Source organism: Phoca vitulina, unplaced genomic scaffold (assembly GCF_004348235.1).
Source record: "Phoca vitulina isolate PV1807 unplaced genomic scaffold, GSC_HSeal_1.0 scaffold10, whole genome shotgun sequence".
Classification (NCBI taxonomy): domain Eukaryota; kingdom Metazoa; phylum Chordata; class Mammalia; order Carnivora; family Phocidae; genus Phoca; species Phoca vitulina.
The window spans coordinates 10,690,933-10,715,493 of NW_022589713.1; the positions used below are offsets into that span (position 1 = coordinate 10,690,933).

At 50.2% G+C, this 24,561-nt stretch overlaps 1 protein-coding gene across 1 annotated transcript; it reads left to right on the top strand.

Moving 5' to 3' along the window:
* Positions 1-379: 379 nt before the first annotated feature.
* On the top strand, positions 380-21,035 carry ZIC4 (Zic family member 4). Its single transcript, XM_032409197.1, has 6 exons — positions 380-429; positions 3,072-3,325; positions 6,969-7,053; positions 13,154-13,771; positions 18,374-18,692; positions 20,808-21,035. Coding segments are annotated over exons 3-6 (1,008 nt in total). The 5' UTR covers positions 380-429; positions 3,072-3,325; positions 6,969-6,983; the 3' UTR covers positions 20,809-21,035.
* Positions 21,036-24,561: the final 3,526 nt, after the last annotated feature.

The window sequence follows — 24,561 nt, forward strand, 5'->3', positions numbered from 1 at the left end:
CTTTTCTCTCTCTCTCTCCTTTCTCTCAGGCTCGCCTTCTCGCTCCTTCACTCTCCTTTTTCCCCCTCTGCTTTTTGCGAAAAAAAAGGGGGGGGGAGAAAAAAGAAAGAAAGAAAAAGCCAAAGAAAAGGCGCAAATCATGCACAATATTGTCTTTTGCGGTTTATCTTCCTGGGGAGAAACTTTCACCTCCTCAGCCGGGCGGTGAGCGCGAGACTGATAGCAGCAATCATTCCTGCAGATAAATGAATTGAAAGGACGACACCGTCCCCCCCTTGATGAATGGGAGCAGGGGGAGGTGTCACGTGCTGCTGACGCGGGCGCCCATTGGTGTGCCCGCACTCCCCCCGCCTGCAGCCGCCGCGCCAACGGAGGGCGCGCCGAGGCGCCGCGCGCCGTTCATTGGCCCGCCCGCCTCATCAATCCCAGGTATTGTAAAGCGCTTGACATCCCCTTTTGACAAACAGGGCTGCCAGGAGTAGCAACTTTTTTTTTTTAGCCAAATTTTTTCCCTCTTCTCATGGAAAAATTGTTTTGCCACAATTCCTTTTCCTTCTCGCAGTCATATACACTCTTTCTCTCTTTTTATCCCTCTCTCTCTCTCCCATTCCCTCTCCCTCTCCTACTCCCTCTCACTATTTCTATCATCTCTCTTTTTTTCTCTATCTTGTCCTTCTTCAGACCTGCTTTTAGCTGAGCGATTTAGCTACTTGGGGCTTCTCCGAGAGTAGGAGGTGGGGATGGGGCTGGTAAACACAGGCACTTCCAGAATGTCCCGATTCAGCAACTTTCTTTTCTTTCTTCTCCCCTCTCCTCCCCAACCCCTTCAAGGGCAGCAAAGGAGGCTTTTGTTATTTGCTCCTTTTGAAGTTTGCTTCCCTCTTGCCTTGTCCCCCTCCTGTTCATAATTTAAGATCTCGGTAGAACACGGGCACTCGGCTGTCTATTTATAAGAAATGTGATTTCTCAGGGTAATCGGTTGCCTCGATTTTCTCATCTTTATCAAATCGATTAGGCTTCCTGCGCTCCCCTTCCCCCCCCCCCCCCCAAAAAAAAAAACCACAGGTGGAAGAGAGCCCTTAACTTTCCAGGTTGTTGAGGTGGCATTTTTTTGTGTGTGTGGCAAATTGGAAACATTGTTACCGAGTTGTGTTTTTTTTTCTTCCTCTCCAGTGTTATTCTTCTTTTTTCTTCCTTTTCCCTAGTCTCCCTGGTCTGCCCCCGCTAACCCCCTCCCTCTGCACTCCTGTTCCCAACCAAGGCCCCTTTCATTCAGGTAAAACTGTAAATTTCCCAACGCGCCATTGTTCTTCAATACTGCCCAAAGCTCTCTAGAAATCCCCGAATACTTTTTTGGTATTTAAATCCCCGATAGATAGGACCAATGTAAATTTTGTGACATTCAAACCTTTTCTGGTTCACAAATCAGTCACCCTTGTCACAGTTATTGAAATTCCGCAACTCGCCACACCAGGACGGTGGAAAAAGCGGGCGCGGTCTTTGTTGCCGACCAGGCTTTTGATCGCCAGAGAAAATTTACTTACCTTCAGATGAGTGAGCAGAAAAAGAAATAACACTCCCTTTGATTTAGTTAGGAAAATGCAGACATTTGGATTCAGTGCAAACATACAACACTCGCTTGTTTTCGCGATGCGGCCCTCGATTAACCTGTCTTTGCCCAGCGCAAAGTCTATTCAACAACTGCGCGTAGTTGCTTTTTGTCCTGTCCACAAAGAGCCATTGACTATATATTAAAATGATTGTTGAAAGGTAGAGGAGTATGGCACTTAAAAGCAGGAAAAAAAAATCCCTGTGACTCAATCAATTAAGGCGAGCAACATTTATGCATTTCAAAAAATGCACGCAGATGCGGGGGGTTGGGGGATGAAGGTTGCATTTCTCGCAGCTCTGTTTAAAACCCAACAGCCCCGGCCGAGGGTTTAGCTGAAGCGTCTGCATATTCATTAGGTCTAATTATTTTCTAGTAAGGAAAACACAAAAAGCCAAGAGTCGGAATCCTTCAATTTGCCCTTTGTTTCTAACTTCATTTGGCTTCTTTGCAGCTGAATCAGAGCCCTAAACTCTTCTCAGACAAAGAAACCTCAACTCATCTTTTCACTGGCGGCCCTGTTAGGAAACTCACCAGTGCCCAGGCGAGAGGAAAATGAAAATGAATATTTTTTTTTGCCCAGTCCCCGGCGCTGGTCGCACCGGCTGGAGGAAGGCAGGGTCAGCGTCGGCCTCTCCTTGCCTTTTTAATTTTCTGGTCTTTTCATCGACTAGATTCTCGCTTGGTGTTGGCGAGCTTAGTTGCCCTTTCCCTGGGCTTTCGCGGCTCAAAACTCGACTTGTGTATCTGGGATGGTTTCCCGGTGTCTGAAGGGACCTGGCCAGCATTTGCACTTAATTGTGCTGGGAAATAGAAATTTGAGAAAGAAGAAAAAATCACATGTTCTGTCTCCAGCAACAAGTCTGAGTATAGCAGCCCAGCATTCCCCGCCAACTTTGAGTTGAACCGGTATGGGGAATGGAAGGAAAGGGCTAAGGCTTGAGGGGTGGTTTTTCAAAACAAAACAAAACAAAAAAACAAACAAAAAAACCCAAAAAACAAAAAACAAACTATTATACAGTTTGTTCAAAAAGATATATCAAAACCACTCAATCTTTTCTGCTGCCTACAAAGGGAAGTTGAATCTTGCCTCCACTGCAATTGTAAAAACCTTATTTGCAAGGAGAAGTTTTCTCTAGAGGCTGTAGTGCTCTCACTAGGGAGAACAAATATTGAACCCACCTCGCCTGCCGTTCAGAAAAAAAAAAAAAAAAAAAAAAAACAAGGGAGGGGACCTGAGGGGGAATGGTAGCTGTTGGGAGGGGGAGAGGGAAAGTAATTCTTCAAAAAAGAAAAGTCAGTCTTCTCTCTCCAGTCCGTGGAAAATCCAAGGGGGACGTTGACAAGAGGGTATTTTTAGGAAACGCTTCCAAATATACAGGGTAAGAGTGAATGTGAGAAAAAAAAAAAAAAGTTGTGGGTTGTAGAAGTTATCAAGTGGGATTTGCGGCGCTCTCTGCAGGAAACGCAAGCGGCTCCAGTTCAAAGCCACATGCACCAACGTGACATATAAGCCATTAAAATATCATCCTGACGGCTCATTTCTGCTTCATCATACATTCCCTAACTGCTTCCCGAAAGCTGGAAAAGGAGAAATGAAGGATGACCGCCTCGCTGGAACCACAAAAGAGAGGCTTGGAGGGGTTTGTGGTTCCCCCTCGGCCACCCCAAAGTGATGCGCAGAAATGAGGCGATCCTGGCAACAGGTGGAGCAGGGTAAGTCCAGGGGGCAGATAGACGGGACCTGTACCACCAGCTGCTGGGTAGCAAGCGCCCTTAGCGGGGCCATTGGCACCCAAACCCCACTGGGGAAAGAGGCCCCAGCTAGACTTTCTCCCCGTCCCCTCCCTCATTAGCCCCCCAACCGTGAGTATAGGCCCCACCCCATTGACACTGAGGGGAGGAGGGGGCCCTTCCTCGGAGGGGCAGCGCTGGGGATGAGGCCATCTTTTCTTCCCGGGGCGGGGGGAGGGGGGGCAGGAGGACGAATGGGGCTCCCACTGGCACCCGGACCAAGAGCAGCTTGTTGCCCACCCGCCTTTCCTCCCCTCCTTGTAAACTGCCTGGGTGCCCCACCGTGGGCACAAGAAGGGGAGTCGTGGCGGAGAGCTTCCTTTGCTCCAAGTGAGAGGGACTCTCGCCAGGAGAGGGGCCCTGCAGGCAGCTTCTCTGCCCTGCCCCTGCGAGGATGACTGGGAGGGACTCGGCTTCCCCTTTCCAGGGTCAATGGAGCTAAGTTAGCCTGGCTGGCAGCAAGATGATGGGACTTCTCCGCCCCAACCTGACGGCAGATGCCGGCTGGGTCGGCCGCGGGGCCGGGATCCTCGCCCTCGCGCGTCTTGGTCCTGCCTTAGGAAGTTGACCGCCTGGATCCTCTCTCTGCGCGCGGCCGGCCATGGGTTCGGGACTTGGCTTTCTTTCTTCCGAATGCGAATGAGGGCTACGACTAGCTCTCTGGGGAGCAGGCCCCAGCCGCCTAGAATTCTGGCCACTACCTTAGACATCTAGGGAGACAGGAAATTAGGGACAAGTGAGGCGGGAACAGAGTTGGGCTGCGAAAGAAAGCTAGGACTGCCTCAAAGCCTTGACCGGAAAGTTTGGGGCTGATGAATGAGGTTGGTTGTCCGTAGGGACAGCTGGGAGCCAGTGAGGTCTTAGGAATGGAGAAGGGGCGTTGAAGGGCTTCACCTTGGCGGGCACTGTCTGCAGGAGACTCCCTTTGGATTCCAAGGTCATATTTCTACCCTCTTACGGACAGCATCGGCCTCAGAGAGACGCAAATCGAGGCACCAACTTCCTTTCCTCTAGCTGCGGGCAGGTGGGGGTGGGGAGTGTTCAAAGGGAAAGTTAAATGTCCGGGGCTGATCCTTCAGGCGACCCACTAATGCAGACTCTACTCTGGGTACACGAAGGTCACCCAGGCTTCAGCCCTGAGCCAGGAAACCTGAGCTAATCTCTCTAGGGAACAGAAGAATGAGGAAAGGCCGTCACACACCCCAGCCTTGCTGCCGGACTTCCTGGGGCTGGAGGGCCTGATGGAGGGGGGTCAGGGAGATGCCGGGGCAGCTGGCAACAACAGGCCGCGGGCAGAAGCGGGGCGCCTTCTGGGTTTTTGCTTGAGAGCTCCCAGGCAGGCTGAAGGGCCCCTGCTCTGCATCCGCTCCAGCTGAGCTGTGGCTGAGAGACCGGCGGGACTTTGCCTGAGCGCCCGCGGGTTAATCAGTGTGGAGCAGCGTTGATGGCTCCGGGACTGAAATCTCTGGTTTGGGAGGCGGGCTGTAGGTGACCTCTGACCTTGGGCAGGCCTGCATTGTTTAGGGCGACCCCACAATGTACAGGCTTGGTGTTCCCCCAAAGAAAAACGGTGCGTTTTGCATGTACCCACGGGCCCACTTGCTTGGCTCTCCCCCAGAAAGATCAATTACCCCTGTTGGCTGGCACCCTTTCTTCTTTTCAAGGTGTGAGGAGGAAGGTAGATTCCAATAAGTCTCCAGGTTGTGCTCCTGACTCTTGATTAAATGGCCCTAGGAGTGTGAGGAGACAAATCAGCAGCAGTCATTTGAGGAAAACCTTGCCAAGCATTTTCAGAGCTTTTATATCTCTGGGTTGGTGGGGATCTCAGGTCCAGGGGCCCAGGGATTGCACCCAAATTCTTTCATCCCTCCTTCAGTGAAATATCTGGCTTGCTTCATGGATTCAGAGTTTGAACCAAAGGAGAAGATTTTTACTCTGTTTACCTACACCAGTCCGGTGTAGGAGCTACTACAGAGAAGATTACGGTGCCAGCCGCCAGCCCAAAGTCCAGCCTCTGCATTTGTTGGCATGCCTGTGGGTTTGTAATGCACAAAAGACTGCCAGGATCTGGGGCTAGAAGTGACCCAGGCCTCTTGGGGGGGGGGAGAACTTGGGCAGCATTGTGGGTGGACGGGCCTCTCTAGGGAAACTCACACCCATTTCCCTCTGAGGCAAAAAAAGTAAATTCTATTAGTTCCAACCAACCAGGACTTTTCCCGTGCCAGACATCCTGCCATGAGGAAATTTTAGAGCGAGGATGCCCAGCATGCCACCTTTCTGTAGGAATGTAAAGTTGGGCCTCCTTTCTTTCCTGATTTGTGCAGGAAGGAGCTTATTACTTTTGAGGACAGAAGCCTTTGGTTAGAAAGAATTGAAAATAAATAAAACCCTCTGGGAAAAGGTGAGTCTATTCCCCCACGCCCACCCCTCAGGCTTGGACCTAGAAAAGAAGAGAGAGGGAAGGGTGAAAACACACAAGGTAGTTCAAGCCCAGATTGGGGGTTGAGGGAGAGAGAAAGAGATCTTTGAGCATAGAGAATTGGAAAGCCTTTGAGATAGCAGAGCCCCATTTGGATTTGGCCTGTGGTTCAACAAGTTAAACAATCGCTTGTTCTGTGGGCTGGAGTGTCAAGACAGGCAGACGTCCTCATTGACAGAGGGCGTGCTGTGTTTGTCCAGCCTGAGACCTTTTCAATGACTGTTTGTCTTTCTAGGCCAAATCAAGGGTTGGGGCTGGGTGGATCGCCTCTGGCTGTTCCACTGTCTTTAGCGTTGCCTGACAGATGCAAAGGTCCCCAGGATGGGTTTTAGGCTTTAAGATGGCCAAAGGCTTGGTAGCATTATCCACAAAGTGAATTTGATAAGGAATGCAAATATAACAGGGGGTTGGGAGGTATTTCTGACATTCTTAACTAAGAAATGGGGACAACCAGGACCAGATGATAGAAATGATACTTTTTTTTTTTCTATTCTGGTCAATTTTATATTAACTTTAAAAAATCAACCAATGATGATTTCCAAATGGGTTTGGGGGTGGAAGCCATATGACGGTAAGGGTTCCCATACCACTATGGGCAAGATCTACAAATTTACAAAGAAATTTTTCTCTTCTCAATTCCAATACTTGTACCTCAATTTTTAACCTGCCAATGTCCCAGAGGATACCCAGCTCTCCGCATTACATTTCACTAAACTCAGAAAACTTAAAGAAAATAATGGGAATTTCTCATACAATAAATTCAAATTGTAGAAGTTAGAGGTATTTGAATGCTGACTGGTGCTTAAGTTCTATCTATAAGGGAAATCAACAAATGAGTTACGCCAAAAAAAATCTAGTAGGGAAATGATTTTTAATATTTTTTACCACAAAGGATGTATCATTTTGCAATAAATATGGGTAGTTCCCAGCAGAAGCCTTTTCTTTCACTTTTAAATTTGAAAATGGTCTAAGAAAGACTGAAAGAACTTCAGACCAACACTGATACATTCAGGCCACACAATCTTGCCATACAAACATGTATAAAATTGTTTAACTAGTGACTGTCCCTCTTTTCTTCCCAAACAGGCTCAAAGTCGGAAAATGAGATACAAGACTTCCTTGGTGATGAGGAAAAGATTACGGCTTTACCGAAACTCCCTGAAAGAGTCTAGTAAGTTAAAATCCTCTTTTGAATATTGGTTTGCTGAAGTTATTTTTTTAAGTGGGAAGTTTTGTTTTGTCTTTTGGTTATGTTGGGTTGTGAGCTTGTAGGTGTTTCTTGAGTTCCAATGAAACTGAGAACAACACCTTGGTATTTGATGCATTTGCACACAAATCAGCAACACAACGTCCCACCAGCAGCCAGCTAATCCCCCTCAATGCCTACTCATCTGGACATTCTAGAATTAATATTTGACGACTCTCTCATTGAAACAACAACCCCTGACCTTCTGTAGTTCCACTGTCACATTATTCTATGACATATTCATCTTGAATTCATTTCCAGACGATTTGATTGGAATGAGGTTTGACATGTATTGGCTTCCATGAAAGGAGCAGACTTTGATCTTGGTGATGGGGTTTACATGATATGCATCATCTTTACCAGGGACACCAGCCTTCTGCAATGTGGCGGCAACTACGTTCCCACAATGTGGTGTCTGAACAGGGAGTGACTGACAGCCGCTCTGTCAGGAATACCTTCATTGTGAAGAATTTAATTTAATATTCCATTTAGAATAAGCATATGATTTAGGGTTGAGTGTTTTCCCTTCCAGGCGCTTCTAGTTTCCCTCATTTCAAACTATACCAGCTGATGGTTGCCTCCAAGGTATTCCCTTGTTGGAAGGAAAAGCAACCTTCTTAACAAAAGTTAAATGGACAACTCAGGAAATGGCTTTCTTCTATTATTTTGGGATAATCTGATGGCAGAATTCTCAAGAGAGATGTGCTTATTATATAAATTCAGTTAATTCCTCGGTGCTGTTCTGGAAGATCCTTTGACCATGTTTCTTAATCTTTTGTCAAAAGATATTTAGCAGAAATATTGCTTGGAAATTAAATCTTATCCAAGTATATTTTATTTCATTCTCAGTTCCATTAATGATTAAAGTCCAAACTTCCGTAGCAAAGGAGAGGAATAGCTTCCTTTATCTCCAAAATCCTAGATCTCATCTCCTTTGTACAATTTGGGCTAGGACATATAGTGGGCTCCTGGGGCTAAAGTTATTTATTTATTTATTTATTTTTTCATAAGACTAGAGACAACCTCTCACTGCAGGAATCTAAAGTCTATCTGTGAATAGCCTATAAAAAGACTTGTCCCTTGTTTTGGGTTGTAACCTGGCTAGAAACAGGGAAGAAAGGACTGAACAAGTGACAGCAGATCTAGATGCAGAGCATTCAGACAACAAGGCTTGTTCTTGGCCAGGCTCTGTGCAGAGGCCCTCAGTTCCTGGGATCCTGCCCTGAGCATAACCTGCAACAGATAATCATCATTTAGCATTGCTTAAAATATCAAAGTGGAAAAATAGCCCAGCTATTGATTTGAAACTTCCCCTATTTCTTTCTTTCTTTCCAAATGAGAGAGGTCAGACATTCCCCAATTGGAGCCAGTAATGGGAGGAGCTGTGGCAGATGGTAGGGCCACCAAATGTCATATTTCTACATAACAGGACTAAAAAATCACTTTAGTGTATGCTGTTGCTTTGACCAGGTTGAGGTGAACAAATCCTTAGGGCAGGATTCTAGGCACTGGATGGATGTTTGGTGTCTGGTGGTGGAACTTGTTCCAAACAGGCCCCTACAAAAGCCTCCAGTGCTTCTTTGACTTCTACTGAAGATCTCTGAGCTGCAGAATGTGTCTCTTTTTTTCTGCAAATCAAGCAGGAAAGTGAACTCAACAATGCTGTAACCCCAGCAGGGTTAGAAATAGAATGCTCCAGCCAAGCATTTGGTATTGGGAGTCAGGATGGTGAGATAACTTTCTGAAAGAGAGGAACACCACTCCTCAGCCTGCCCTATCAAGTCAATGAAATCTGGACTCTTTGCTACCTGGCACTGGAAGACTCAGAGAAACAGCTCTGAAAACTAAAATATGCCTCCTTGCCGTCAGTGCCCTACCTGTCATCTACGGTTACCTGGATACTGCTTTGGGGCTTATTTCAGAGATATGCTTTGAAGATCCTTATGTAATTACCCAGAGTTCCCTGTCTATAAATGTTAGTGGGTAAAATTGATTTTTTTTTTCCTCCCTGTCTCTGTCCCTGGGAAAATGTCCCTCTGGGAGAATTCCTGGCCCCATTTATGTGTTTAGCCAACGTTCGAACCATGTGGCTCCAAGGAACTTGTAAGGATCAGGCAGCCTTAATGACCTGCAGGTCAAGTAACCCCTGGCTACTCAAGAAGCATCTACCCAGGATGGGTCCATATGTTTGTAGTACTTCAAGAGAATGCTGCATCTGGGAAGGAGCTCCATGGGGCCACGTTACTGTCAGTGAATTTGGCTGAATCAGACATATCTGCCCTTTCACTGTTGGCACAAAAAGCCACACACATGTTCAAAGTTTTTCAAGGGTAAAGTTAGTATGAGTATGCAGCATACTAACACTCTACAAGTATAAAACCTCAGCTTCTTATCCCCAGAGTCTACAGAAACAGTGCTTAGAATTCAGGGGTCCACTAACTTGGAGGGGGAAAATTGCATCTTTATTCTCACCACCTTTCTAATGGAAAGTTACAGTTTTTTTCTAATACTTGTGTTGTTTACAAAAACAGGACTCTTAGAGTGCACTGGCATCACAAGGCTTCCAAAAGGGTCCGTAGACTAAAACAACCTAAATACCCCTGTTCTCTGCTGTTATTCAAAGCTTTCGATGCAGGTGAGGTCACAGTGTATATATTAAGGGACCAAATTTGTGCAAATCAGAGATTTAATGAAAGCAAAAGTGGATGATAAGTTTGACAAACATCCTAAACAGTAGGTTGTAGATCACAGAGGTCAGGTGGAAAGGAAAATATTTTTATTGCTGGACTACTGCAGAAATATCCCTGCACTTAGGCCTGAATGCTACAGGAGGAGTTGACTAAGCTCTATGGTGAGAGATGGTTAGGAAAAACAGCTGGGCAAGGGATCCCAGGGAGGGACACACTCCTCTTGGGTTTGGGGGGTTTATTGTTTTTCTGGTTTTGGTTTTTGGGGTTTTTTTTGTTTGTGTTTGTTTGTTCATTTGTCTTTAGGAGGCCTTTGTGGGTTCAGCCCAGACTTGCCTAGACAACTGCAACATTCAACAGACACCTGAGCTGGGGGAGGGGGGAGCCTTGAAATTACTCTGAGACAGGGCCTGACCATCACTTTGAGGAAGGGAAAATAGGGCAGGGGACAGGAGAGGAGGCTTCTGTAAGCAGAAGGGTAAATCCCAGAAAGTGAGAGCATGGGAGAAGGTAAAAGCCAGGAAGGAGACAAATCCTCAAAGTTTAGTCTCAACACTAAGTAGAAGTCCTTGGTTTCCAGAGCAGAAGGGATTTGGCTGTCAAAAGCTCTCCTTCAACTTTTTCTTTTCTTCTCTTCCCATCCCTTCCCTTCGCTTCCCTTCTCTTTTCTTTTTTCTTTTTAATGCTAACGTATCATCTATTGGCTGCATTGCTTAAGCTCTTCCGGCCGGCCAGAGGAGCAGAAAGACCTGGACTTGTCAAAGCCCAGGGAAATTGTGGAAGTTAATCCCTCGATAAAATGCGGCCCGAGCCGGGAACAAAGCAGTAAATGAAGAAAGTCTCAAAGAATCTGCCAACCATTATAAATAAGTTAATTATTTTTAAAAATTAAAAAGAAACCCCCTTTTACTGACTAGGAAATGTATAATAGTTCTTGGTGCTGGGGATGGGTGGGGCAGCTCAATCAACTCCCAGTCAGACTTCCTGGCAATCTGTCCCAACTTCTCACCTTTGCTAGGGATACAGGGTTTTTTACTCAATCCTTTAAAACTTCTCTTAAAAATCCAAGCCTTTCTTTGCTTTGGAGTCGTTTTCTATGGCCGTTAGGGAGGCCCAAGTACTTAAGTTGGCATTTTGGCTGCAGAGAGCAAGGCAGGCGTACGGGCGAGCGGCCCTTTAAATCGCCAAGCTGTGCAGCCGGCCCTAGCCGGTCCGCGGCGCAAACAAAGGACATTCCCCCCTGTTCAAGCCTTACTAGACTTAGGCCAAAACGGAGGGGTTTTTTGTTTTTTGTTTTTTTGTTTTTGTTTTTTTTTCCCGCCGGCCAACCTCCACCCCAAAACGGTGGATCCTCAGCTCGGGAGGGCGTTTCGTGAGAGCAGGAGGTGGGCCCGCAGTCCCATGCACAGCCTGGGCGGGGAAACTTGGCGTCCACTTTTCTCAGAGCCCCGAGGGCTAGCGAGGAGAGAGGCAGAGACTCCGACCGCAGGCAACAAGTGGTGGGAGCTGAAAGTGGAAGGGATCCCAAGGTCCCTTCCCAGAGACTCCGTTTGCGGCAGGGTACAGAGCTCAAGACCACAAATTGACTCGGGGAGACTCTGGGGTGAGGGAGGACCTGTTTCTCCTTGCAGCATGCCTCTCGCCTTTGTTTCTTTGGACAGCCGGCCCGCGAGGCGAAGGGATTTGTGGCTGAGAGGATTCTTAGCCCCTCTTGGGAGGGTAGCGTGGTATCGAGGCCAGCCTCTCCCAGGTCATCACTGCCTCAGGCCCACTCCCGGGTTCTGGGCGGGATTCTTGGGTTCACGCGTCTCCGAGCGCGGGGGGCACTTGGGAGGGTCTGGCAAGGCCAAGTGGAAGGAATAGATTGGGGAGGAGGAAAAGGGGAGGAGAGAATAAAGAATCCAAGGAAATCAGAGAGAGAAATGAAGGACAGAAGAGATCTCGGCGAAAGCGAGAAAATAGAGCTCAAGGGCTCCTAGGCTAGGAGTTCCTCCGCTCCCGGTCGCATAGTCTGCAGTCCCTGGAAACAGGCCCCCGCCTCCTCTGGCTCCTGGGACAAAATGATGAAGCAGGCCTCCATCCCCGCGCGCTCTGTGCTGCCCTTCAGCCCGGGCAGGGTTGGATCTGCCCGTCTAAGAATCCGAGTACTTTACGTACAGCGCAACACCCCCTCCCTAAAGTCGTGGTGAAAGAAGGCATAACCCAGCCCCACTCACTTCCAGGAGCAGTGAGGCAGAGCAGATCCACTCAGCTTTCGAGAAAGGAGGGGGAGGGGGCTCAAGAGGAGAGAAAAGAATCCGTGCCCGGGTCAGAGCGCATGAGCAGTAGAAGCAAGAAATGCTGGGGGTAGGGTGGGGTGAGGTGCAGAGGCGCGAGAGCGGACGGGGGGGGGGGGGGGGGGGGGAGAGAGGGGGGGGGGGGGGGGGAGAGAGAGAGAGCGAGAGAGTGAGAGAGAGAGAGAGAGAGAGAGAGAGTGTGTGTGTGTGTGTGTGTCCGCGTGCGGCGGGACCTGTCATTGCTGACGTCGGGCCGGGCTGCGGGCCAATAGGCGACCTAGGTGATTGTTCCTCTCCGCGGGCCGGGGCCGCGGCCCCGAATCTCTATTCACTTCCTCACGCGTCCCGCTGCTACCTCTGTAGTGTACGGGATTTCAAGTAGGCATTAAAGACCGGGGGTGGGGGTGGGGGGGACAGAACCCGAAACTTGAGGGGAGAAAAAAAAAACTTTGCATAAGTTTTTTGTGGTTGTTCTTTCCCCTCCCGGCTGTCAGGTGACTGGTGTGAACGGCCTGACCTAAGGGAGCTCTGGGGAGCCCGGGACGGGATGCAGCAGGCCGTGCTCTCCCAGCCGAGTTGGGCACTGAAATTAGTATATATGACCGGGGCGCTTCCGCACCACCACCACCTAAAACATCACCATTTGCCTCACCTCCATTCCCCCGCAGGGCTCCGCGACCCTGATAGCCCCAGGGAGTTGGCTGCCAAAGCACGTTTGAGGAGCAGGTCGGACCCCCCTGGAGCAGAGCCCAGGGCCCCCCAGAAACCCACAGACTCAGCACTGCGCACCCTACAGCTCCTTCCACCTGCCCCGCAGCCTCCATCCTTCTCCCACTCATGGAGCGGCAGGGGGCTCTACCGAACTGCCGCCCAGCTGGTCCGCAGCGGAGGCGCTTGGCCTCTCGCTGTCCACTCCGTTCGCGGCCGCCTCTGTCTGCCTCCCGGTCCCGGTGCTGACGGCAGAGGCCGTGGTGTGGCTGGGCTGGGCCTGCCCCCCGGGGCCTGATGGAATGCTCGGCCCACGCCGCCCGTTCTCACGCGCGCTATTTGTCTCGACAACAGGTAGCAGCTCCGGACACCATGGCCCCCAGCTTGCTGCCGCCTCCAGCCCCTCGGTGTTCCCGGGCCTTCAAGAGCAGCCGCCCCAGGCCTCCCCCAGCGGCACTTTGAACGGACTCCTGCGTCTGGGGTTCCCTGGAGACATGTACGCGCGACCGGAACCCTTTGCGCCGGGGCCAGTGGCCCGCAGCGACGCCCTGGCAGCTGCCGCGGCCCTGCACGGCTACGGGGGCATGAACCTGACCGTGAACCTCGCCGCGCCCCACGGTCCCGGCGCCTTCTTCCGCTACATGCGCCAGCCGATCAAACAGGAGCTCATCTGCAAGTGGCTGGCAGCGGATAGCCCCGCGCCCCCGCGCCTCTGCTCCAAAACTTTCAGCACCATGCACGAGCTGGTCACACACGTCACCGTGGAACACGTCGGCGGCCCGGAGCAGGCCAACCACATCTGCTTCTGGGAGGAGTGTCCGCGCCAGGGCAAGCCCTTTAAAGCCAAATACAAACTTGTAAATCACATCCGCGTGCACACGGGCGAGAAGCCCTTCCCCTGTCCTTTCCCGGGGTGTGGGAAGGTCTTTGCTAGATCAGAAAATCTCAAAATACACAAAAGAACTCACACAGGTCAGTATTCGGCACTCGTGCGGACCCTTTGGGGAAGCAGGCGGCCTCTTCTGGGCCCTCGGGGCTGGATTTCCTCAAGTTCCATCTGGGAGGAGGGGGGATATCTTGGTGTTTCCATGAGCCAAGTCCATAAAATATTAATTATGCCCTTCTATATTAGAATCACAGAAGTTTCCTGAGGCTGTGTGTGGGGAGGATAGTGCGGGCTTTTTGCTCTTGGGGAGGGGGCGAGTGTGAACGTGCTTGGGTCTCTGTGTGTGCAAATGTCTGTTCCCTGATCATCGAGTTTGATTTTCAGGTTTTAAAATGGCACTGTTCCCCAAAGTCGTAAAGACATAGAACCAATTTGATTTTCCTGATCCTTTTGGAATCCTGTCGAAAGTACTCTTCCATGGGGTGGGCTTGACAACCTGACCACCACCTGAACTGAGGGGTCACGAGGCCCTTGTTGCCTTTAAGATTTAGGATCTCATGGGCTAACTTTGCCTCCGTTTTGGAGCCTTGGTGACCTGACACTTGGGACATTTGACAAACCCTTTTGCTTTAGCAGAGACCCAAGGAGACTCATCTGCCTTAAATGTCATTTACCGAGCTGTTAAGTGAAATGGGGACATGTGTCAACCACATCTGTTAGTCCTAGTTAACAGAAAGAAAAGGAGCCTGCTCAAGAGCATGCAAAGTTGAACTCCTCTGGCCAGAAGCATCTCTAATTAATGCAATTGCAAGGAGAAAGTTTTCACACTTCCCAGAACAGCCTGTGAAGTTACATTAATTAGTTTAGCTGCCGAGGTTGTACTCTCCCTAGCTAGGGTTTCCTCACCCAAACTCCCTGGAAGTTAAAGAAGTCAACATCTCCCGTCCTCTATTTTGGGGATAGAAGAAGGGGACTAGTGGGGAGAGAAGAGGGTGAAATAAGTTCCAGCTTGATGCCCTATTTCTCTTACTCTTTTGGCGCTCTACCTTACCTCTCTATTCTTGGTGGAAATATCAGCAAGCATTAGAGTCAAAGGACTCCCCCAGGCTGGCACTGCTGGGGAAATAAATTTGCAAATCCTGCTTTCTCCCCCAAACCCTGCAATCTCGGGGAAGGTGCCTGGCCATGACACTGGCACAGGCAGAGTCTAGACCAAAGTTCACTCTTAGTCCTACTTTATTTCCATAGCATATCTAGAAACGTACAGTTTTCCCGAACTGTTTCCAGTACCCTTCCCTCTTCCCTCCCTTCCCTCGCGCAAGCATTCGTTCCCCCTTCCCACCCTCCGAGTTTTATCTCGGGGGAGGGGAGGAGAAGTGAGGCCCTGCTCACCTCCCACAGGCTCACTACTCCAGGAGCTGACGGCCCGGACTGCGAAGATAGAAGCGCAGTCCTGAGCCAGAGAAGGAACTCATTTTTAATGACCAGGGGTTTTTTAAACAAACAAACTTTTACTGCTCTTTGCCGGCCTACTGTTTGAAGTCCATGAAGCAGAAAATGGTTAAATTCTTAGTGCAATCGACCTACAGCAGAGAAGCAAGTTCAGTGCGCCCAGGCTGGCTCAGGTTTGCGTCTATTCAGGACAGAATTCTAAGTGCGTCCTTTCCACTGGCAGTCCTGATTCATTATCGCTGGAGTTAAAAAAAAAAAATCTACTGAGCCTCGCCTGCTCCGGCGTTTCCTTCAAACCCCCCTCCTAAGTAATGAAAAGAGAGACAGAGAGAGAAACAAAAAACAAAATGTTTCTCAAATGGCAATAGACCTCACTACAAATTATTCATGAAGACAGTTCTCGATTCAACAGGAAAATAATTGCCTTTTCAAATATTAATGGCGTTTCATTTCCTCGAGTCGCGGAAGCGGTGAACAGGAGCTGATTTCTCAGGAGTTGAAATTCTCCCGGATCTGAATCCCGGGCCTGGCTTCGGAGGCAGCTGCCCCAAGCCCGTGCCGAAAGGTTTCACTTTGTGGCGGTCACAGCAATCCCGGAACAATGGTGCCGCCGCGAGGGAGACGCGGGCCAGCCGCGGCGCTCCAGCCCGACCCCGCCGCCTGCCCCCTTCCCGGGACCCTCAATTGGGGGATCGCCGCACCTTCCCAGGCAGTCTATAGAGAGAGGCAGGGCTGGGATCCAAGGTAGAGAAGAGTCTGCGCCGGGACACAGATGCTAGGTAACCTGGCCCAGCCACAAGTGCGAGAAAATGGCGCTAGCGGAACTGCACCGCAGCTTCCGAACTTTGTCAGGCGGGTTTGGCGCAGGGCCGGGGAGGAGGCCTCTCCCGGCTGCTGAGCCTCTGGGAGGAGACTCCGGGCTTTTCAAGACTTAGCCCCAGGCTCAGGCCGCTCCGGACCGGCTGCAGGGCCCCGGCCCAACCCTGCCTCTCCACATCCACCCACCCACCCAGGGCACAACGCCCGGACCTGGTGGGAAGGGAGGGGGCGGGAGGCAGTGTATTGGGGGTGGGAGTGGGGGCGCGATGTTAGTCAAGGAGTCCAAGGAACCTCCTGCAGCTAGGGAGAGGCCGGGAGGGCGCGGGGTTGGGGGGCGCGGCCTCACCTGGCGTCCCTGGGGCCTCCGAACTTCCAAGCTCCCCGAATCGCCTTCAGTGCCCTGCTTTTTCCCTCTGCTCCTCGTCTGGGATGAAATCACTGTTTCTGTTTTACGTGAATGTCCAACGAGGTGCGCGCAAATGGGATAAGTGTGGGGGGGAATATTTTGGGGGGTGGGCAATCAACCTCAAATTCTATTCCTCCTCTGTGTTCTCAGCAAATCTTGTTTTCTTTTGCAGGCCCTGAATTGCATGGTTCTTGTGATTTTAGAAAGAAAAGAAGGAAGGGAGAAATAAAAGTTTTAGTTTTGCAGATGCCAAAAGGGATCAGAGGGGAGAAAACAAGGGGCAAATAGGGACACTGATGTATTCTGCATCTTTCTCGTTTATTGTTTTTGTTTTTTAATAAAATGGTACCGGTGTGCCGAGAAATGGCAGATGCCAGCACCGCCCAGTGTTCCACTGTACTAGCAGTACTCCTGCAGGGTCGCAGGACGCAGCGACCGGTCGGTGCCAGAACCCTGGGCTCCCAATCCGCAGCTGCACGGAGGCGAGGGTTGTGCGCAAACCTTTGACTCCGCCTGAGCTTCAGCCCGGCTCAGGACTAGAGGCTTTGTTTGTTCAAACCTGCCCCAAAGCACCCGTCTTTCCTGGAAGCGGCGGGAGAAGCGACCACAAAGGCAACAGTCCTCCAGCCATGCATCTCTTTCTTAGCCAGACGCTTGGTAGCCTTTCTCTCAACCCAGGGCGCCCAGTGGCATCCATTTGTTTAAGACGCCTAGACACTTCCTCCCCACCTTTCCACAGCATCTGCAGCTCCAGCAGGAACCTGGGCTTCCAGGTTCTTGGGGTCCTTTCCACCCCTACATTTCAGCGAATCCAGCCGCCGGTGAGCTCCGGGATGGGGGCTCGGTCCTCGGCGAATATTTCCACCCTAACGCGCGCTCGCGCCTTCCCGCGGCTCTACAGGGCATCGCATCGCGGATCTGAGCCCCACGCGGGTCTACCCCGGCTGCCCGCTTGTCTTCCTGGCCTGCTCTTATCTCAGCAGCTGCGTTCATCCGGAAGCCGCCGAGCTCAAGGGTGCGATTACGCGAGAGGCCTCGGATCCCGCTTGGCCCCGGCAAACCCTGCAGCGCCCGCCTCTCAGCTCAGACCTGCGAGGCCCGACCGCGGGGCGTGGGTGGTCTGGGGAGGCTATTCGACCTCTCAAGTCGTTTCGGACTGGGAGAGCCGGCTGCCCGCGGCAGTGTCTCCGGGAGGCCGCTGGAGCAGCGTAATAAAATATTATTGCCGGCGCGCGGAACTGGAGGGATCCCGGACTGTTTAGGCAAGATTTGAAGAATGCTGCTAAATGTTTGCCCTCAGGGGGTAAAAGGGAAGGGGGAGGGGGCTCCATTTCCCGTAAAAATTGCGTCTGAAGTGAATCATTGCTCAGAATACCTTTCCCTGCAGCACGAATCCACATTATGCATATGCCGTGTGCATCGGCTGCGCATCTTTAAATTATTCCATCGCCTTGACGTTTGCACGAAACCTACTTTAGGAAACAATTTGGGCCACGGTGGGGTGTGTGCGAGGTGGACCGCTGGGCTGGGTGGGCCATGGTGTGTGTGTGTGTGTGTGTGTGTGTGTGTGTGTGTGTGGTGGGGGGAGAGAGACATTCGACTAGAACCAGCAACTTTAAATTGAGCCGATGCTCGCTCCTCACTCAACTCTATTCTCGGGCAAAGGTACTTCTTGGCTCCGAGTGGAGGAAATTGGGAGGAAAAGAACCGGAGTGGATCAGGATGGAAACTCGACTAACATGGAGTCTTTGTCGCTCCTCCTTCTTACCCTCCCCCATCACCCCCTTGCCCAGGCGGGAGAGGGGGAGGGGTGGCAGCGTGCTGGAGGAAGCTCGGGGAGCGTTCTGAGCGGGAGAAGGGGGTGATGGCCCTGAGATGCCAAAAGGAAAGAGGTTTCTGAAAATCTTCTGTGGGTTTTTTCCAAAAAATGAAAGAGAAATTGAGAAGGGTGGTGAGGCCCAGCGGGGGCCACGACCCACGTGCACTAATGTCTCTGCGTTGCCTCCACCAGGCGAGAAGCCTTTCAGGTGCGAGTTCGAGGGCTGCGAGAGGCGCTTCGCCAACAGCAGCGACCGCAAGAAGCACTCGCACGTGCACACGAGCGACAAGCCATACACGTGCAAAGTGCGCGGCTGCGACAAGTGCTACACGCACCCCAGCTCGCTGCGTAAGCACATGAAGGTGCACGGGCGCTCACCGCCGCCGCCTAGCTCTGGCTACGACTCGGCCACGCCGTCTGCCCTCGTGTCGCCCTCGTCGGACTTCGGCCGCGAGCCCCCGGTGGCCTCCTCGGCGGCGGTGGTGGCGCGTGGCGCGGACCTGAGCGAATGGTACGTGTGTCAAGGCGCGGGCCCCGCCGCAGCTGCCCCCGCCGCGCCCCCAAACCCCCAGACACCACCTGGCCCAGCCGCTGCCGCCGCCGCCGCCGCCGCCGCCTCCGGTATTAGGGCTGCTGCTGCGGTTGCCGCTTCCGGTACACAGACTGCTAGTCTAGGCGGGGTTACTGAGGCTTGAAGAGAGAGGGTGAGGAAGGAAGAAAGGAAGGGAGAGAGAAGGAAAGGAAGGTAACCACTAAAGGTTGTTAGAGCTCATTTAACGTGCTGATATAATGTCCATTATTTTAAAATATAAATATGGTTCCTATATTTATTCTACAATCACACCCAGCACCCTCCACCCACCCTGACACAGACGCCCTCATGACTGGGTAGGGTGACCCCAGTGTTCCCGTAGAAAAAGTACAGAAAGAGACAGGGAGAATGAAAAAAAAAGATACATTAGAAGAGTTTGTGTGCAAACTTGGCAGCTGCAGGCGGTGAAATTAAGATCACAAAGTCCTTTCCTGGTTCACAGAATGAGAAATGTTTTCAAGGCCTGGGCAGCTCGGATTGCCACCTATACTCCCTTCCCAGCCCCCATTGGGAGCCTCCTCCAAAGTTCCAATCCCAGAAGGTGGCAGAGGGAATTCCTGAGCCATTATCTTGCCTATTTCCTTCTACTTTTGCCTCCCTACATTACCTCCTCCTTCAGCTATCCTTTGAAACAAAAATGCACAAGTCACAGATTCCAAATTTTCCAACTACTTTTTACAAAGGAGATAAAAGGGAGAGGGGTTTAAGCACCTAACCCTGGGCATCACATGCCACTCTCACACGGACTGGCCCAACCACACAAATATATCTGTCTGCCTGTCTGTCTGCCCCGTATACATTTTATACTTGGGGTAGGGTATGAGTCCTAACAACAGAAAATGTAGACAAAAGACTGCTAGAGGGGCTTTTGGATTCAATACTCTGAAGACTCCCGGGACCAATCACCCTCTCCCCACCCCCCCACCCCCCCCCCGTAGAGGTGCTGCCTGTGGAATACTGTGGGTGCTTGGGGCTGGGGGTGCAGAGTGGGCCAATGACGTCACTGAGCCAAGGCCTCCACAGTGAAGGGATTTGGCCTAGGCAACAGTGTCTGGATAAATCACATCAATTCTGTGATGATCTTTGTAAAAAATCTCACAATTGTTGGTCTTATTTTTAAAAAGCTGTGTGTGTGTGGTGGGGAGTAGACAAGAGAGAGGAACTACAATAATAAATGTTTTAAGGTAAACACCCAATGGATCTAGATTGAATGTGTATTCTATATGCTAGGTACCAAGTCCCCAGATAAAGAACCAGATGTTGGTGGCAGAGGAGAGGAAAGTCTTTGCAATTGTTGCCAAGCAGGGGAGAAATCAGGGCCTGTTTTCCAATCTACCACCCTCTGCAGGGAGGATGGGGCTGCCCCCAAATCCTTGCTAACATGAGGGAGGAGAGTAGAAAGAAAAAGAAGGGTGAAAAAGCTTCGGTAGCCCTATTCCAATCCCTTAAGAATTTAGACATAGGTAGGACTGTGAAAGTCCCACCTAGGGGGAGCTCCCTAGACTCTCCAAAAAACAAGTCCTTGTCCCGCCACTCTGCTGGGTTTTCTTCTACACGCTTCTCTTCAGACACTATTAGACAATTCTCACTCCTGCCCTGCAGCCCCACTTTCATCAGATAAATGACGTCCTAACTGTAGTGGTATTGTTTTCATTACCCCTAATAAAAACCAGAATCTTCCAAAATATATCCTTAGCGAATCCATTCTTGTGAAAGTGGTACTGCAATCCCCTCCCCCACCCCCCTCACCCATACAATAGAGTCCAGAGGCCGCCAGGCCAAGGGCCGGCTGTCTGCAGCAAACAACTCGTTCCCATCGGGAAACACCCGCCCCACCACCAAGGTGCAGAGGGCATTTGAAGAACTTGCTTCTTCTGACGTTTAAAAATTCTCCCCTCTCCAAATAGGACTCATTTCTTTCTCTTCTATTTCTAGGCCTCGGTTTGCCTTCCACTCCTATCCAAAATAGTGAAATAAAATAAAAATGCTTGGTCGGCCACTAATAGCCTTTAATTTTTCATTTGCTTGTTACAGATGTCCACCGCGTTGCTCGCAAGGTAATCTCGCCCAACGCAGCTGAGCTCCCGCATCTAGCGCCTGCGACATCAAAGGGTCCGCGCACAAAGCAATGTTTCTTCGCCACGGTGCATCTTCATGGTAAGTTAGGATTTCTATGGCAATGGGCAAGTTGCACTGAAATCCTGAAAGGCCGAGCCTGGAGCCCGTCCAGGCTTTTCATTAAGGACATAATATTTACGTCTAACAGGCCTTTTTTCTTGTGTATACAAGTATATATTTTTGTTTGACGCGGACTAAATCATTTTCATTTAATTTCCGGTAAACAAAACCCACGCGAATGGGCACTTGTTCCCGATCATAATAAAAATGGATAATAATGTGAGGGAAGAAAAGGGCCGCTTGAATCGCCGCTCAGCCCCCTTTGTTTCTGCTTTCTGCGGTGATCAGAGGGCGCATTTGGGTTTGATGGCGAGTTTCTAAAGGCGAGGAAATGGTTTGTAAGAGGGGAAAGAAAAGGAGAAAGGTCTAATCAAGCTCGGGTTGTTCAAAGAGTCGGGTTTTGGGGTTGAAAGTGTGAGTTTGACGGTGCATCAGCATGCCGCGTTAGGCTCGCCATGGAAATGCGCGCGGGGAGCGGCCGCTTCAAAGGCGGCACACTTCACTGCAGACACTCTATTAAGATACATTTGCGCTGACCTTTGCTTTCACGCCATTTAATACTGTCACTGCGTTCTCCAGTATATACTTCCTCTTTGGGACCAGCCTCGCCCCCGTTTAGGGGTTCACCCCACACTCCTGTGGGGAGGGGTCGCTTTGGTGCCAGGGACGCATTCAGGAAAGGGAGGAGCCGGACTCCGTACATCTTGACTGCGCCCCAAAGAAGCTCCAGGGTCAAGAGTAAATAACTTTAGGGCAATCTCAGAAGCTTAACAAATGAGCATCCCCAGCTCAATTTTGTGTAAAGCGCCTCTCTGCAACTTGAGCAGGGTGGAGGCCTGAATTTGAAAGGGACTTGTGGAGGGGGCAACCTGGATGAATCTGTGGAGTTCAGACTGTGCCTTTAGGACATTTCCACTCCAGCCCCCAGAACAGCCCATTCTGCCCCTCTATCCCAGAAGTCTCTTGCAGCCCCCCCCCACACACTTGTTTCTCCCTAGCCTGGGGCATAGGATACCCCTCAGGCCTACTCTGGCCCTGGGCATGAACTCAAGAGCCCAAGGCCAAGGGGATAGGGAAGATGGCAGGAAAGTTAGAAGTCCATGTTCCCTTAATTGTCTTGTTGTTTATTTTATCCAAGTACCCCAGTGAATAGGGGAAAAATAAACACGGTGAAAAAAAAAATCAAACAGTAGAGTCTTCTTTAGTGCCAGTCCTTGTGGTTGAATAAAAAGGATGGTCCGCTTTCTATTGAGCTGAGAAATCTTTGAAGTGGGAGTTATTATCTGAGACATTCCTGCTTGTCGTCCTAACAACGCTGATGAAACGTAAAAGGTTCTTTGTCAGCGATTTGTTCTCCTCTCTGTCAAACTCCCTCTGCCCGGTTAGTTTCAAACCGTTTCTAAAGAGATAAAGTCAAACTTCTTTTTTTAAAAAAAATACATGCACACTACACCAACTGATAACTTTAGGACTAAGTCCTACTAAGGAAAAAACAAAAGCGACACAGAGACATCAGGTCCAAGGTCTGTGAAGGTGCACAGATGTTGAGGGGCCCTTTACACTGGCTCTGGGACATAGGGGAAAGAATGCAGAGAAGGTATAGGCAGAGGGTACATACCCCAAGCGCACAACTGTGTGTCTGCTTCTCTCTGCACTGGCCTGCACTCATCAGTCCCAATCGGGGAACTTGGATGAGCCTCCTTTGGGGACTCCTTAAACTCCCAATATTCTTGCCAAGGATCCTTGGAACCTAAGGCTGCAGCCAAGCAATTGGTAATATTTCCTGCTCCTTCAAAGACAATCCTCTTAAAAATAGACCCATTGTGTGTTTCTTCCCACTAGCAGCAAGCAATCAGCAAGCCCTTTCTGCCATTAATACAACATAGAGGGGCTTGAGGGAGAGACATTTTTATAATTTCCCAGAATCTTGGCAATTGGAGTTCAGAAAGTTCAGTTTACAAGATAGTGTCCCCAAAGTGCATGCAAATACCCACCCCTCCCATCCACATATGCAGTTCTTCATTTAATATTGTGCCCTGGAAAGAAAATTTCACCCTTTCCGGCTTTCACCAAACCTCCCAATGTGGTTTTAAAGGTGGTTTAAATAAACAAGGATGTACCGGCCTCCCCACTCTGTGTGTGCTGAATAAATGATTTGTAAAGAAGTTTCCCCAAGCTGTAATCCATGCTGTTATTATAGTTGCTGCAAAATGTTGTCTCTTATATTGATTTTTATTTGTTTACTGGAGGTCCCCATATGTTTGTTTATATCGCTAATTTATGGGAAAATGTAATGATTGCAATGAATGTGAATTATACAGACAGGCAAATGTTTTGTAATCATAAATTCACACACACACACACACACACACATACAAAGCTTAGACTATTTGGTACATCTCCACCCACACTGTTTGTGATTTATCAGCTCTCCCCTTAGATCCTTAAATTATGAACTAACCTGAAAGGAAAAAAAAAAAAGTTGTTTTGTATTTGATTGAAAGTGATTGTTCAGTGAAAAACATAGTTGAAAGCTGTGGCTTTAATCTTGCTGTAAATATGTAAAAATAAATTAAAATCTGTGATTCTTTTTCCCTCTGAAGAGCGTTGTGTACAAGGAGCTGCATTTTGCTGTTTTCTTTGGTAATAAATGTTGTGATGTTTCCTTTCCTCTTTTGAATTCGAGTGTCCTGTTATTGCTTCATCATCTAGGGAATGATCTGGGACCCTCCTGAAGCCTCCAGTCCTTTTCCCTGCCTTCCCTCAGGGTTTACAGAAACACCTCTGAAGCCTGGTTGTTCCGGGCAGCAAAACCGAGGGACCCACTAAAGAGACCATTGTGAAGGAGGCCTCCCTCGTCCCCAATTTCATTCACCTCAGTAACACTGACATTCATGCACCAATTTACATTACAGAAGGGGGAAAATTAACCCCTGTCTCAATGTCTTCCTGGAAAGGTAGCCTTCCCACTGCTCGGACAGGGCGCACCCTCTCACAAACCACCTTTGACTTCCCAGACAAAAGCCTAGTAGTTGTCGGGAATAAACACAGGCAAAGAAAAAATGGTGAGCTGGCGTCAAACCCTGCTTAAGTCCTGATGGGTACCTCGGGCACAGTAGTTGCCCGCAGGAGTCTTCCTAGCTGGATCCCACTCCCTCCCGGAGTAGCGGATGCTCAGACCTCAAGGCTCCCTTCGGAGTGCTGCGAAAGGCCAAGCCGTTAGACTGGCCACAACCCACAATGACTCTTCCTGGGGCCTTACTGGGATCATCAGTGGGTTTTAGCGTTGGGTGCGGAAGCCCTCTTTGGTCCTGGCACTAGAGAAATTATTTCAGATGTATCCGAACCTCTTGAAACGTCAGAGCCTTCCTACCACCTCCACTCAGCTCACTGAGCTTCCAGGGCTCCGGCGACGCCTCGCCCCACCCCACCCCACCCCCTACTGCGCAGGCGCCTCGTCCACAAACGCGCTGCCTGGCCCCTTTCAACTAGTCCCCGTGGGTCCGGCTAAGGTTGGGGGCTGCACTAAGTGGGAGGGTCACAGCTGTTGGGGTTGGAGTGCTAGGTAGCCTTAGAGAACACCTTGGAGAAGCAGCTCTTGGGGCAAAGG